At 42.0% G+C, this 16243-nt stretch overlaps 1 protein-coding gene across 4 annotated transcripts in view; it reads left to right on the top strand.

Annotated features, from left to right (window-relative positions):
• Positions 1–16243, top strand: part of camta2 (calmodulin binding transcription activator 2) — a 155298-nt gene that overhangs the window by 48515 nt on the left and 90540 nt on the right. For 3 of the 4 annotated variants that reach the window (XM_071334260.1, XM_071334261.1, XM_071334263.1), the window contains one exon: positions 1146–3496. In XM_071334260.1, the coding sequence (XP_071190361.1) occupies positions 1146–3496 (2351 nt within the window). The remainder of the gene's footprint in view (positions 1–1145; positions 3497–16243) is intronic. The other variant, XM_071334262.1, reaches the window with a different exon arrangement.

Raw genomic sequence — 16243 nt, 5'->3', positions numbered from 1 at the left:
CCCTCTCTTCCCTCTCCTCCCTCTCCTCCCTCTCCTCCCTCTCCTCCCTCTCGTCCCTCTCGTCCCTCTCCTCCCTCTCTTCCCTCTCTTCCCTCTCTTCCCTCTCCTCCCTCTCGTCCCTCTCTTCCCTCTCCTCCCTCTCGTCCCTCTCTTCCCTCTCCTCCCTCTCTTCCCTCTCTTCCCTCTCCTCCCTCTCTTCCCTCTCTTCCCTCTCCTCCCTCTCTTCCCTCTCCTCCCTCTCCTCCCTCTCCTCCCTCTCTTCCCTCTCCTCCCTCTCTTCCCTCTCCTCCCTCTCCTCCCTCTCGTCCCTCTCTTCCCTCTCTTCCCTCTCTGCCCTCTCCTCCCTCTCTTCCCTCTCTTCCCTCTTCCCTCCCTCTCCTCCCTCTCTTCCCTCTCGTCCCTCTCTTCCCTCTCTTCCCTCTCTTCCCTCTCCTCCCTCTCTTCCCTCTCGTCCCTCTCTTCCCTCTCCTCCCTCTCTTCCCTCTCTTCCCTCTCTTCCCTCTCCTCCCTCTCCTCCCTCTCCTCCCTCTCTTCCCTCTCTTCCCTCTCTTCCCTCTCTTCCCTCTCCTCCCTCTCTTCCCTCTCCTCCCTCTCTGCCCTCTCCTCCCTCTCTGCCCTCTCCTCCCTCTCTTCCCTCTCTTCCCTCTCTGCCCTCTCCTCCCTCTCTGCCCTCTCCTCCCTCACCTCCCTCTCTGCCCTCTCTTCCCTCTCCTGCCTCTCCTCCCTCTCTTCCCTCTCTTCCCTCTCTTCCCTCTCCTCCCTCTCTGCCCTCTCCTCCCTCTCCGCCCTCTCTGCCCTCTCCTCCCTCTCCTCCCTCTCCTCCCTCTCTTCCCTCTCTTCCCTCTCTTCCCTCTCTTCCCTCTCCTCCCTCTCTTCCCTCTCCTCCCTCTCTGCCCTCTCCTCCTTCTCTGCCCTCTCCTCCCTCTCCCTCCTCTCTTCCCTCTCTGCCCTCTCCTCCCTCTCTGCCCTCTCCTCCCTCACCTCCCTCTCTGCCCTCTCTTCCCTCTCCTGCCTCTCCTCCCTCTCCTCCCTCTCTTCCCTCTCTTCCCTCTCCTCCCTCTCTGCCCTCTCCTCCCTCTCCGCCCTCTCTTCCCTCTCCTCCCTCTCGCCCTCCCTCACTCGCTCTCTTCCTTTCCTCCTTCCAGTGTCTCCTGGAGCTAACATTCCCCACCGCTGTAACAGCACCAAACATCGCATTATCTCCCCCAAACTGCCCGCTACCCGCCCTGCCATGTCAGCCTCACCCCTGGCCGAGGGGGAGACAGGAGGGGGAGACATCCCTGCAGGCGGCGAGAAGAAACCCTCCCCCCCCCCACACACACACACACACCCTCCCCCCTCACACCCCCAGGTAAAGCATGGAGGGTCTACCAGCCTGGTAGGGAGACATGAGGGAGTCTCTTCCTCCCCCTCTCCCCCCTCCTCCTCCTCCTCCTCATCATCCCCCCCTCAGGCTCACCGCACAGCAACCATCGCCGTCAGCAACGGCACCACCAACAGTTTCTATGGTGACCAGCGGGGCCTGACGACGGTTGCCCTGCCGCAGAATGCGGTGATCGTCATGACTACGGCGGGGGTCATCGGGACGCAGGGTGGAGGAGAGCGGGAGTCGAGTCTGTCTCTTACCCATTCAGGTCAGCTGGTACTCTCCCCCGTCCCCCCTAAACCAGACACCCCCTCCCCCCCAACCCCACCTGCTCCACCCACCCCCTCCCCCCCCACCCCCGGGGTGGCTACTCTCAGCCTCACCCTCCTGTCCTCACCCGTTATAGGGGGACTACTCCTCACTCCATCCCCCTCTCCATCCCTCCTGCACCCTCTCCCTCCTGCCGCCCCCTCTCCCTCACCCTGCCGACCTCCTGTCTTCGATCCAGACTCCTTTCTGAACAGTCCTAAACAGGGTCAGACCTACGGAGGCACTCTGCCCCCGTCCTCACCCTCTCCTCCCCCCTCCTCCTCCCCACATGCACCCTCCCTCGCTCTCTCCCTCTCCCCCACCTCCCCTCCTTCCTCTCTCTCATCTCTCTCTTCTGAGGCAGAGAGGAAGAATGAAGAGAGAGAGGTGCCCCAGACCTCTGCCCCTTCCTCCTCCCTCCCTCCATCCCTTTCTCTATCCCTCTCTCCGTCCCACTCTACCCCTTCCTCCTCCCTCCCTCCATCCCTTTCTCTATCCCTCTTTCCGTCCCACTCTACCCCTTCTTCCTCCCTCCCTCCATCCCTTTCTCTATCCCTCTCTCCTTCCCACTCCGCCCCTTCTCTCCTGCCTCTGTGTCTGGAATCAGCGCTGGGCCTGGGCCCTCTGGGGGAGACAGAGGGGGAGAGGGGGGAGGCAGATGGAGAGAGAGAAAGACAGAGGGAGGAGGGGAGAGAAGAGGGTCACCCGCCCACCAAACTGGCTCTCCTCCAGCGAGGCCAATCCCACCAGAAGTCGTCGTCAGGGCAACACCACAGAAAAGCATCATCATCGCTGCTCCTGATTCGCCACGAAACGCAGCAGACCCCTCCCACTCAGCAGATGGCGCCCAATCAGCAGCCTCACAGGCAGGACGGAGAGCAGCCATTGGTCGTCCTAGAGCCCAAAGAGCTCCAGCAGCACCTCCCCCAACCCATGATCTCTATGAACTGTGACCCCAACCCAACGCCGACCCCACTGAACCAGACCCAGAACTACCGCTCTCAACTCCTCCTGCAACGTAGACTTCTGCAGAGTCAGGAGATGGAGGTGGAGAGGGAGAGGGAGGTGGAGAGGGAGAGGGAGGTGGAGAGAGAGAGGGGGAGAGAGAGACAGAGGGAGGTGGAAAGAGAGAGGGAGGTGGAGAGGGAGAGGGAGGTGGAGAGAGAGAGAGAGAGACAGAGGGAGGTGGAAAGAGAGAGGGAGGTGGAGAGGGAGGTGGAGAGAGAGAGAGAGAGACAGAGGGAGGTGGAAAGAGAGAGGGAGGTGGAGAGAGAGAGGGGGAGGCAGCTCTTACCCCTGTTTGCTAACATCAACAACGTGGCTAATGCAAACATGGCTCTTTCGACTACTGTTAATATGGACAGTGCTAACGCTAATGCCGCTACGGGTAATGTTAACATGACCAATATGGCTAATGGGCGGGTCAGAGTAAAGGAGGAGAGGGGGCGTGGCTACGAGGCAGAGGACACACCCATGGACACGGGTCAAAGGTCGGAGGTCACGGATGGCTCGGAGGAGCTAGAGATATCGTTCGACAGCCAGTTCCCTGACCTCATCTCTGAGCTCATCACAGAGGCCGACGCCCCCAACACACACACGCACACACGCCCCAACACACACACACACACACACACCTCGGTCCTCGTCCCGAACCCAGCGCCCACCAGCCTGTTCCCTACGGGGGTACGTTACATGGTTCCTCCCCAGCCCTCCCCCTCCTCCTCCTTCCTCCCCTTCCCCCCTCTTCCCCCTAACAACGGGACTGAGCTACAACGCCTAGCAACCATCACAGACTTCTCCCCCGAGTGGTCCTACCCAGAGGTGAGACAGGGAGAGGGGGGCCTGTTGAACATGGTCTATTTATTGACCTTATATTGATTATATATTTCACTGTATTTATGAGATCACATGTTATGTATGTTTCTGTATGTGTACAAGATGTTCAGATGAACCTTCATCTAAACCTGAGCAGAGAAATATGTTCACATTAACCTGAACCTTCATCAAAACCTGAGCAGAGAAATATGATCACATTAACCCAAACCTTCATCTAAACCTGAGCAGAGAAATATGATCACATTAACCCAAACCTTCATCAAAACCTGAGCAGAGAAATATGATCACATTAACCCAAACCTTCATCAAAACCTGAGCAGAGAAATATGATCACATTAACCCAAACCTTCATCTAAACCTGAGCAGAGAAATATGATCACATTAACCCAAACCTTCATCTAAACCTGAGCAGAGAAATATGATCACATTAACCCAAACCTTCATCTAAACCTGAGCAGAGAAATATGATCACATTAACCCAAACCTTCATCTAAACCTGAGCAGAGAAATATGATCACATTAACCCAAACCTTAATCTAAACCTGAGCAGAGAAATATGATCACATTAACCCAAACCTTCATCTAAACCTGAGCAGAGAAATATGATCACATTAACCCAAACCTTCATCTAAACCTGAGCAGAGAAATATGATCACATTAACCCAAACCTTCATCTAGACCTGAGCAGAGAAATATGATCACATTAACCCAAACCTTCATCTAAACCTGAGCAGAGAAATATGATCACATTAACCTGAACCTTCATCTAAACCTGAGTAGAGAAATATGATCACATTAACCTGAACCTTCATCTAAACCTGAGCAGAGAAATATGATCACATTAACCCGAACCTTCATCAAAACCTGAGCAGAGAAATATGATCACATTAACCCAAACCTTCATCTAAACCTGAGCAGAGAAATATGATCACATTAACCCAAACCTTCATCTAAACCTGAGCAGAGAAATATGATCAAATTAACCCAAACCTTCATCTAAACCTGAGCAGAGAAATATGATCACATTAACCCGAACCTTCATCAAAACCTGAGCAGAGAAATATGATCACATTAACCCAAACCTTCATCTAAACCTGAGCAGAGAAATATGATCACATTAACCCAAACCTTCATCTAAACCTGAGCAGAGAAATATGATCAAATTAACCCAAACCTTCATCTAAACCTGACCAGAGAAATATGATCACATTAACCCAAACCTTCATCTAAACCTGAGCAGAGAAATATGATCACATTAACCCAAACCTTAATCTAAACCTGAGCAGAGAAATATGATCACATTAACCCAAACCTTCATCTAAACCTGAGCAGAGAAATATGATCACATTAACCCAAACCTTCATCTAAACCTGAGCAGAGAAATATGATCACATTAACCCAAACCTTCATCTAAACCTGAGCAGAGAAATATGATCACATTAACCTGAACCTTCATCTAAACCTGAGCAGAGAAATATGATCACATTAACCCAAACCTTCATCAAAACCTGAGCAGAGAAATATGATCACATTAACCCAAACCTTCATCTAAACCTGAGCAGAGAAATATGATCACATTAACCTGAACCTTTATCTAAACCTGAGCAGAGAAATATGATCACATTAACCCAAACCTTCATCTAAACCTGAGCAGAGAAATATGATCACATTAACCCAAACCTTCATCTAAACCTGAGCAGAGAAATATGATCACATTAACCTGAACCTTTATCTAAACCTGAGCAGAGAAATATGATCACATTAACCCAAACCTTCATCTAAACCTGAGCAGAGAAATATGATCACATTAACCCAAACCTTCATCTAAACCTGAGCAGAGAAATATGATCACATTAACCCAAACCTTCATCTAAACCTGAGCAGAGAAATATGATCACATTAACCCAAACCTTCATCTAAACCTGAGCAGAGAAATATGATCACATTAACCCAAACCTTCATCTAAACCTGAGCAGAGAAATATGATCACATTAACCCAAACCTTCATCTAAACCTGAGCAGAGAAATATGATCACATTAACCCAAACCTTCATCTAAACCTGAGCAGAGAAATATGATCACATTAACCCAAACCTTCATCTAGACCTGAGCAGAGAAATATGATCACATTAACCCAAACCTTCATCTAAACCTGAGCAGAGAAATATGATCACATTAACCTGAACCTTCATCTAAACCTGAGTAGAGAAATATGATCACATTAACCTGAACCTTCATCTAAACCTGAGCAGAGAAATATGATCACATTAACCCGAACCTTCATCAAAACCTGAGCAGAGAAATATGATCACATTAACCCAAACCTTCATCTAAACCTGAGCAGAGAAATATGATCACATTAACCCAAACCTTCATCTAAACCTGAGCAGAGAAATATGATCAAATTAACCCAAACCTTCATCTAAACCTGAGCAGAGAAATATGATCACATTAACCCGAACCTTCATCAAAACCTGAGCAGAGAAATATGATCACATTAACCCAAACCTTCATCTAAACCTGAGCAGAGAAATATGATCACATTAACCCAAACCTTCATCTAAACCTGAGCAGAGAAATATGATCACATTAACCCAAACCTTCATCTAAACCTGAGCAGAGAAATATGATCACATTAACACAAACCTTCATCTAAACCTGAGCAGAGAAATATGATCACATTAACCCAAACCTTCATCTAAACCTGAGCAGAGAAATATGATCACATTAACCTGAACCTTCATCTAAACCTGAGCAGAGAAATATGATCACATTAACCCAAACCTTCATCAAAACCTGAGCAGAGAAATATGATCACATTAACCCAAACCTTCATCTAAACCTGAGCAGAGAAATATGATCACATTAACCTGAACCTTTATCTAAACCTGAGCAGAGAAATATGATCACATTAACCCAAACCTTCATCTAAACCTGAGCAGAGAAATATGATCACATTAACCCAAACCTTCATCTAAACCTGAGCAGAGAAATATGATCACATTAACCTGAACCTTTATCTAAACCTGAGCAGAGAAATATGATCACATTAACCCAAACCTTCATCTAAACCTGAGCAGAGAAATATGATCACATTAACCCAAACCTTCATCTAAACCTGAGCAGAGAAATATGATCACATTAACCCAAACCTTCATCTAAACCTGAGCAGAGAAATATGATCACATTAACCCAAACCTTCATCTAAACCTGAGCAGAGAAATATGATCACATTAACCCAAACCTTCATCTAAACCTGAGCAGAGAAATATGATCACATTAACCCAAACCTTCATCTAAACCTGAGCAGAGAAATATGATCACATTAACCCAAACCTTCATCTAGACCTGAGCAGAGAAATATGATCACATTAACCCAAACCTTCATCTAAACCTGAGCAGAGAAATATGATCACATTAACCTGAACCTTCATCTAAACCTGAGTAGAGAAATATGATCACATTAACCTGAACCTTCATCTAAACCTGAGCAGAGAAATATGATCACATTAACCCGAACCTTCATCAAAACCTGAGCAGAGAAATATGATCACATTAACCCAAACCTTCATCTAAACCTGAGCAGAGAAATATGATCACATTAACCCAAACCTTCATCTAAACCTGAGCAGAGAAATATGATCAAATTAACCCAAACCTTCATCTAAACCTGAGCAGAGAAATATGATCACATTAACCCGAACCTTCATCAAAACCTGAGCAGAGAAATATGATCACATTAACCCAAACCTTCATCTAAACCTGAGCAGAGAAATATGATCACATTAACCCAAACCTTCATCTAGACCTGAGCAGAGAAATATGATCACATTAACCCAAACCTTCATCTAAACCTGAGCAGAGAAATATGATCACATTAACCTGAACCTTCATCTAAACCTGAGTAGAGAAATATGATCACATTAACCTGAACCTTCATCTAAACCTGAGCAGAGAAATATGATCACATTAACCCGAACCTTCATCAAAACCTGAGCAGAGAAATATGATCACATTAACCCAAACCTTCATCTAAACCTGAGCAGAGAAATATGATCACATTAACCCAAACCTTCATCTAAACCTGAGCAGAGAAATATGATCAAATTAACCCAAACCTTCATCTAAACCTGAGCAGAGAAATATGATCACATTAACCCGAACCTTCATCAAAACCTGAGCAGAGAAATATGATCACATTAACCCAAACCTTCATCTAAACCTGAGCAGAGAAATATGATCACATTAACCCAAACCTTCATCTAAACCTGAGCAGAGAAATATGATCACATTAACCCAAACCTTCATCTAAACCTGAGCAGAGAAATATGATCACATTAACACAAACCTTCATCTAAACCTGAGCAGAGAAATATGATCACATTAACCCAAACCTTCATCTAAACCTGAGCAGAGAAATATGATCACATTAACCCAAACCTTAATCTAAACCTGAGCAGAGAAATATGATCACATTAACCCAAACCTTCATCTAAACCTGAGCAGAGAAATATGATCACATTAACCCAAACCTTCATCTAAACCTGAGCAGAGAAATATGATCAAATTAACCCAAACCTTCATCTAAACCTGAGCAGAGAAATATGATCACATTAACCCGAACCTTCATCAAAACCTGAGCAGAGAAATATGATCACATTAACCCAAACCTTCATCTAAACCTGAGCAGAGAAATATGATCACATTAACCCAAACCTTCATCTAAACCTGAGCAGAGAAATATGATCACATTAACCCAAACCTTCATCTAAACCTGAGCAGAGAAATATGATCACATTAACACAAACCTTCATCTAAACCTGAGCAGAGAAATATGATCACATTAACCCAAACCTTCATCTAAACCTGAGCAGAGAAATATGATCACATTAACCCAAACCTTAATCTAAACCTGAGCAGAGAAATATGATCACATTAACCCAAACCTTCATCTAAACCTGAGCAGAGAAATATGATCACATTAACCTGAACCTTCATCTAAACCTGAGCAGAGAAATATGATCACATTAACCCAAACCTTCATCTAAACCTGATTAGAAAAATATGATCACATTAACCCAAACCTTCATCTAAACCTGAGCAGAGAAATATGATCACATTAACCTGAACCTTCATCTAAACCTGAGCAGAGAAATATGATCACATTAACCCAAACCTTCATCAAAACCTGAGCAGAGAAATATGATCACATTAACTTGAACCTTCATCTAAACCTGAGCAGAGAAATATGATCACATTAACCTGAACCTTCATCTAAACCTGAGCAGAGAAATATGATCACATTAACCCAAACCTTCATCTAAACCTGAGCAGAAAAATATGATCACATTAACCCAAACCTTCATCTAAACCTGAGCAGAGAAATATGATCACATTAACCTGAACCTTCATCTAAACCTGAGCAGAGAAATATGATCACATTAACCCAAACCTTCATCAAAACCTGAGCAGAGAAATATGATCACATTTACCTGAACCTTCATCTAAACCTGAGCAGAGAAATATGATCACATTAACCCAAACCTTCATCAAAACCTGAGCAGAGAAATATGATCACATTAACCCGAACCTTCATCTAAACCTGAGCAGAGAAATATGATCACATTAACCCGAACCTTTATCTAAACCTGAGCAGAGAAATATGATCACATTAACCCAAACCTTCATCTAAACCTGAGCAGAGAAATATGATCACATTAACCCAAACCTTCATCTAAACCTGAGCAGAGAAATATGATCACATTAACCCAAACCTTCATCTAAACCTGAGCAGAGAAATATGATCACATTAACCCAAACCTTCATCTAAACCTGAGCAGAGAAATATGATCACATTAACCCAAACCTTCATCTAAACCTGAGCAGAGAAATATGATCACATTAACCCAAACCTTCATCTAAACCTGATTAGAAAAATATGATCACATTAACCCAAACCTTCATCTAAACCTGAGCAGAGAAATATGATCACATTAACCTGAACCTTCATCTAAACCTGAGCAGAGAAATATGATCACATTAACCCAAACCTTCATCAAAACCTGAGCAGAGAAATATGATCACATTAACCTGAACCTTCATCTAAACCTGAGCAGAGAAATATGATCACATTAACCTGAACCTTCATCTAAACCTGAGCAGAGAAATATGATCACATTAACCCAAACCTTCATCTAAACCTGAGCAGAAAAATATGATCACATTAACCCAAACCTTCATCTAAACCTGAGCAGAGAAATATGATCACATTAACCTGAACCTTCATCTAAACCTGAGCAGAGAAATATGATCACATTAACCCAAACCTTCATCAAAACCTGAGCAGAGAAATATGATCACATTTACCTGAACCTTCATCTAAACCTGAGCAGAGAAATATGATCACATTAACCCAAACCTTCATCAAAACCTGAGCAGAGAAATATGATCACATTAACCCGAACCTTCATCTAAACCTGAGCAGAGAAATATGATCACATTAACCCGAACCTTTATCTAAACCTGAGCAGAGAAATATGATCACATTAACCCAAACCTTCATCAAAACCTGAGCAGAGAAATATGATCACAATAACCCAAACCTTCATCTAAACCTGAGCAGAGAAATATGATCACATTAACCCAAACCTTCATCTAAACCTGAGCAGAGAAATATGATCACATTAACCCAAACCTTCATCTAAACCTGAGCAGAGAAATATGATCACATTAACCCAAACCTTCATCTAAACCTGAGCAGAGAAATATGATCACATTAACCTGAACCTTCATCTAAACCTGAGCAGAGAAATATGATCACATTAACCCGAACCTTCATCTAAACCTGAGCAGAGAAATATGATCACATTAACCCAAACCTTCATCTAAACCTGCACAGAGAAATATGATCACATTAACCCAAACCTTCATCTAAACCTGAGCAGAGAAATATGATCACATTAACCCAAAACTTCATCTAAACCTGAGCAGAGAAATATGATCACATTAACCCAAACCTTCATCTAAACCTGAGCAGAGAAATATGATCACATTAACCTGAACCTTCATCTAAACCTGAGCAGAGAAATATGATCACATTAACCCAAACCTTCATCTAAACCTGAGCAGAGAAATATGATCACATTAACCCAAACCTTCATCTAAACCTGAGCAGAGAAATATGATCACATTAACCCAAACCTTCATCTAAACCTGAGCAGAAAAATATGATCACATTAACCCAAACCTTAATCTAAACCTGAGCAGAGAAATATGATCACATTAACCCAAACCTTCATCTAAACCTGAGCAGAGAAATATGATCACATTAACCTGAACCTTCATCTAAACCTGAGCAGAGAAATATGATCACATTAACCTGAACCTTCATCTAAACCTGAGCAGAGAAATATGATCACATTAACCTGAACCTTCATCTAAACCTGAGCAGAGAAATATGATCACATTAACCCAAACCTTCATCTAAACCTGATTAGAAAAATATGATCACATTAACCCAAACCTTCATCTAAACCTGAGCAGAGAAATATGATCACATTAACCTGAACCTTCATCTAAACCTGAGCAGAGAAATATGATCACATTAACCCAAACCTTCATCAAAACCTGAGCAGAGAAATATGATCACATTAACCTGAACCTTCATCTAAACCTGAGCAGAGAAATATGATCACATTAACCTGAACCTTCATCTAAACCTGAGCAGAGAAATATGATCACATTAACCCAAACCTTCATCTAAACCTGAGCAGAAAAATATGATCACATTAACCCAAACCTTCATCTAAACCTGAGCAGAGAAATATGATCACATTAACCTGAACCTTCATCTAAACCTGAGCAGAGAAATATGATCACATTAACCCAAACCTTCATCAAAACCTGAGCAGAGAAATATGATCACATTAACCCGAACCTTCATCTAAACCTGAGCAGAGAAATATGATCACATTAACCCGAACCTTTATCTAAACCTGAGCAGAGAAATATGATCACATTAACCCAAACCTTCATCTAAACCTGAGCAGAGAAATATGATCACATTAACCCAAACCTTCATCAAAACCTGAGCAGAGAAATATGATCACATTAACCCAAACCTTCATCAAAACCTGAGCAGAGAAATATGATCACATTAACCCAAACCTTCATCTAAACCTGAGCAGAGAAATATGATCACATTAACCCAAACCTTCATCTAAACCTGAGCAGAGAAATATGATCACATTAACCCAAACCTTCATCTAAACCTGAGCAGAGAAATATGATCACATTAACCCAAACCTTCATCTAAACCTGAGCAGAGAAATATGATCACATTAACCCAAACCTTCATCTAAACCTGAGCAGAGAAATATGATCACATTAACCTGAACCTTCATCTAAACCTGAGCAGAGAAATATGATCACATTAACCTGAACCTTCATCTAAACCTGAGCAGAGAAATATGATCACATTAACCTGAACCTTCATCTAAACCTGAGCAGAGAAATATGATCACATTAACCCAAACCTTCATCTAAACCTGAGCAGAGAAATATGATCACATTAACCCGAACCTTCATCAAAACCTGAGCAGAGAAATATGATCACATTAACCCAAACCTTCATCTAAACCTGAGCAGAGAAATATGATCACATTAACCCAAACCTTCATCTAAACCTGAGCAGAGAAATATGATCAAATTAACCCAAACCTTCATCTAAACCTGACCAGAGAAATATGATCACATTAACCCAAACCTTCATCTAAACCTGAGCAGAGAAATATGATCACATTAACCCAAACCTTAATCTAAACCTGAGCAGAGAAATATGATCACATTAACCCAAACCTAAATCTAAACCTGAGCAGAGAAATATGATCACATTAACCCAAACCTTCATCTAAACCTGAGTAGAGAAATATGATCACATTAACCCAAACCTTCATCTAAACCTGAGCAGAGAAATATGATCACATTAACCTGAACCTTCATCTAAACCTGAGCAGAGAAATATGATCACATTAACCCAAACCTTCATCAAAACCTGAGCAGAGAAATATGATCACATTAACCCAAACCTTCATCTAAACCTGAGCAGAGAAATATGATCACATTAACCTGAACCTTTATCTAAACCTGAGCAGAGAAATATGATCACATTAACCCAAACCTTCATCTAAACCTGAGCAGAGAAATATGATCACATTAACCCAAACCTTCATCTAAACCTGAGCAGAGAAATATGATCACATTAACCTGAACCTTTATCTAAACCTGAGCAGAGAAATATGATCACATTAACCCAAACCTTCATCTAAACCTGAGCAGAGAAATATGATCACATTAACCCAAACCTTCATCTAAACCTGAGCAGAGAAATATGATCACATTAACCCAAACCTTCATCTAAACCTGAGCAGAGAAATATGATCACATTAACCCAAACCTTCATCTAAACCTGAGCAGAGAAATATGATCACATTAACCCAAACCTTCATCTAAACCTGAGCAGAGAAATATGATCACATTAACCCAAACCTTCATCTAAACCTGAGCAGAGAAATATGATCACATTAACCCAAACCTTCATCTAAACCTGAGCAGAGAAATATGATCACATTAACCCAAACCTTCATCTAGACCTGAGTAGAGAAATATGATCACATTAACCTGAACCTTCATCTAAACCTGAGCAGAGAAATATGATCACATTAACCCGAACCTTCATCAAAACCTGAGCAGAGAAATATGATCACATTAACCCAAACCTTCATCTAAACCTGAGCAGAGAAATATGATCACATTAACCCAAACCTTCATCTAAACCTGAGCAGAGAAATATGATCAAATTAACCCAAACCTTCATCTAAACCTGAGCAGAGAAATATGATCACATTAACCCGAACCTTCATCAAAACCTGAGCAGAGAAATATGATCACATTAACCCAAACCTTCATCTAAACCTGAGCAGAGAAATATGATCACATTAACCCAAACCTTCATCTAAACCTGAGCAGAGAAATATGATCACATTAACACAAACCTTCATCTAAACCTGAGCAGAGAAATATGATCACATTAACCCAAACCTTCATCTAAACCTGAGCAGAGAAATATGATCACATTAACCCAAACCTTAATCGAAACCTGAGCAGAGAAATATGATCACATTAACCCAAACCTTCATCTAAACCTGAGCAGAGAAATATGATCACATTAACCTGAACCTTCATCTAAACCTGAGCAGAGAAATATGATCACATTAACCCAAACCTTCATCTAAACCTGATTAGAAAAATATGATCACATTAACCCAAACCTTCATCTAAACCTGAGCAGAGAAATATGATCACATTAACCTGAACCTTCATCTAAACCTGAGCAGAGAAATATGATCACATTAACCCAAACCTTCATCAAAACCTGAGCAGAGAAATATGATCACATTAACTTGAACCTTCATCTAAACCTGAGCAGAGAAATATGATCACATTAACCTGAACCTTCATCTAAACCTGAGCAGAGAAATATGATCACATTAACCCAAACCTTCATCTAAACCTGAGCAGAAAAATATGATCACATTAACCCTCATCTAAACCTGAGCAGAGAAATATGATCACATTAACCTGAACCTTCATCTAAACCTGAGCAGAGAAATATGATCACATTAACCCAAACCTTCATCAAAACCTGAGCAGAGAAATATGACCACATTTACCTGAACCTTCATCTAAACCTGAGCAGAGAAATATGATCACATTAACCCAAACCTTCATCAAAACCTGAGCAGAGAAATATGATCACATTAACCCGAACCTTCATCTAAACCTGAGCAGAGAAATATGATCACATTAACCCGAACCTTTATCTAAACCTGAGCAGAGAAATATGATCACATTAACCCAAACCTTCATCTAAACGTGAGCAGAGAAATATGATCACATTAACCCAAACCTTCATCTAAACCTGAGCAGAGAAATATGATCACATTAACACAAACCTTCATCTAAACCTGAGCAGAGAAATATGATCACATTAACCCAAACCTTCATCTAAACCTGAGCAGAGAAATATGATCACATTAACCCAAACCTTCATCTAAACCTGATTAGAAAAATATGATCACATTAACCCAAACCTTCATCTAAACCTGAGCAGAGAAATATGATCACATTAACCTGAACCTTCATCTAAACCTGAGCAGAGAAATATGATCACATTAACCCAAACCTTCATCAAAACCTGAGCAGAGAAATATGATCACATTAACCTGAACCTTCATCTAAACCTGAGCAGAGAAATATGATCACATTAACCTGAACCTTCATCTAAACCTGAGCAGAGAAATATGATCACATTAACCCAAACCTTCATCTAAACCTGAGCAGAAAAATATGATCACATTAACCCAAACCTTCATCTAAACCTGAGCAGAGAAATATGATCACATTAACCTGAACCTTCATCTAAACCTGAGCAGAGAAATATGATCACATTAACCCAAACCTTCATCAAAACCTGAGCAGAGAAATATGATCACATTTACCTGAACCTTCATCTAAACCTGAGCAGAGAAATATGATCACATTAACCCAAACCTTCATCAAAACCTGAGCAGAGAAATATGATCACATTAACCCGAACCTTCATCTAAACCTGAGCAGAGAAATATGATCACATTAACCCGAACCTTTATCTAAACCTGAGCAGAGAAATATGATCACATTAACCCAAACCTTCATCTAAACGTGAGCAGAGAAATATGATCACATTAACCCAAACCTTCATCTAAAGCTGAGCAGAGAAATATGATCACATTAACCCAAACCTTCATCTAAACCTGAGCAGAGAAATATGATCACATTAACCCAAACCTTCATCTAAACCTGAGCAGAGAAATATGATCACATTAACCCAAACCTTCATCTAAACCTGAGCAGAGAAATATGATCACATTAACCTGAACCTTCATCTAAACCTGAGCAGAGAAATATGATCACATTAACCCGAACCTTCATCTAAACCTGAGCAGAGAAATATGATCACATTAACCCAAATCTTCATCTAAACCTGCACAGAGAAATATGATCACATTAACCCAAACCTTCATCTAAACCTGAGCAGAGAAATATGATCACATTAACCCAAAACTTCATCTAAACCTGAGCAGAGAAATATGATCACATACACCCAAACCTTCATCTAAACCTGAGCAGAGAAATATGATCACATTAACCTGAACCTTCATCTAAACCTGAGCAGAGAAATATGATCACATTAACCCAAACCTTCATCTAAACCTGAGCAGAGAAATATGATCACATTAACCCAAACCTTCATCTAAACCTGAGCAGAGAAATATGATCACATTAACCCAAACCTTCATCTAAACCTGAGCAGAAAAATATGATCACATTAACCCAAACCTTAATCTAAACCTGAGCAGAGAAATATGATCACATTAACCCAAACCTTCATCTAAACCTGAGCAGAGAAATATGATCACATTAACCTGAACCTTCATCTAAACCTGAGCAGAGAAATATGATCACATTAACCTGAACCTTCATCTAAACCTGAGCAGAGAAATATGATCACATTAACCTGAACCTTCATCTAAACCTGAGCAGAGAAATATGATCACATTAACCCAAACCTTCATCTAAACCTGATTAGAAAAATATGATCACATTAACCCAAACCTTCATCTAAACCTGAGC

The sequence above is a fragment of the Salvelinus alpinus genome, chromosome 11 (assembly GCF_045679555.1).
Source record: "Salvelinus alpinus chromosome 11, SLU_Salpinus.1, whole genome shotgun sequence".
In the NCBI taxonomy this organism is placed as follows: domain Eukaryota; kingdom Metazoa; phylum Chordata; class Actinopteri; order Salmoniformes; family Salmonidae; genus Salvelinus; species Salvelinus alpinus.
This window is presented reverse-complemented; position numbering and strand designations above follow the sequence as displayed.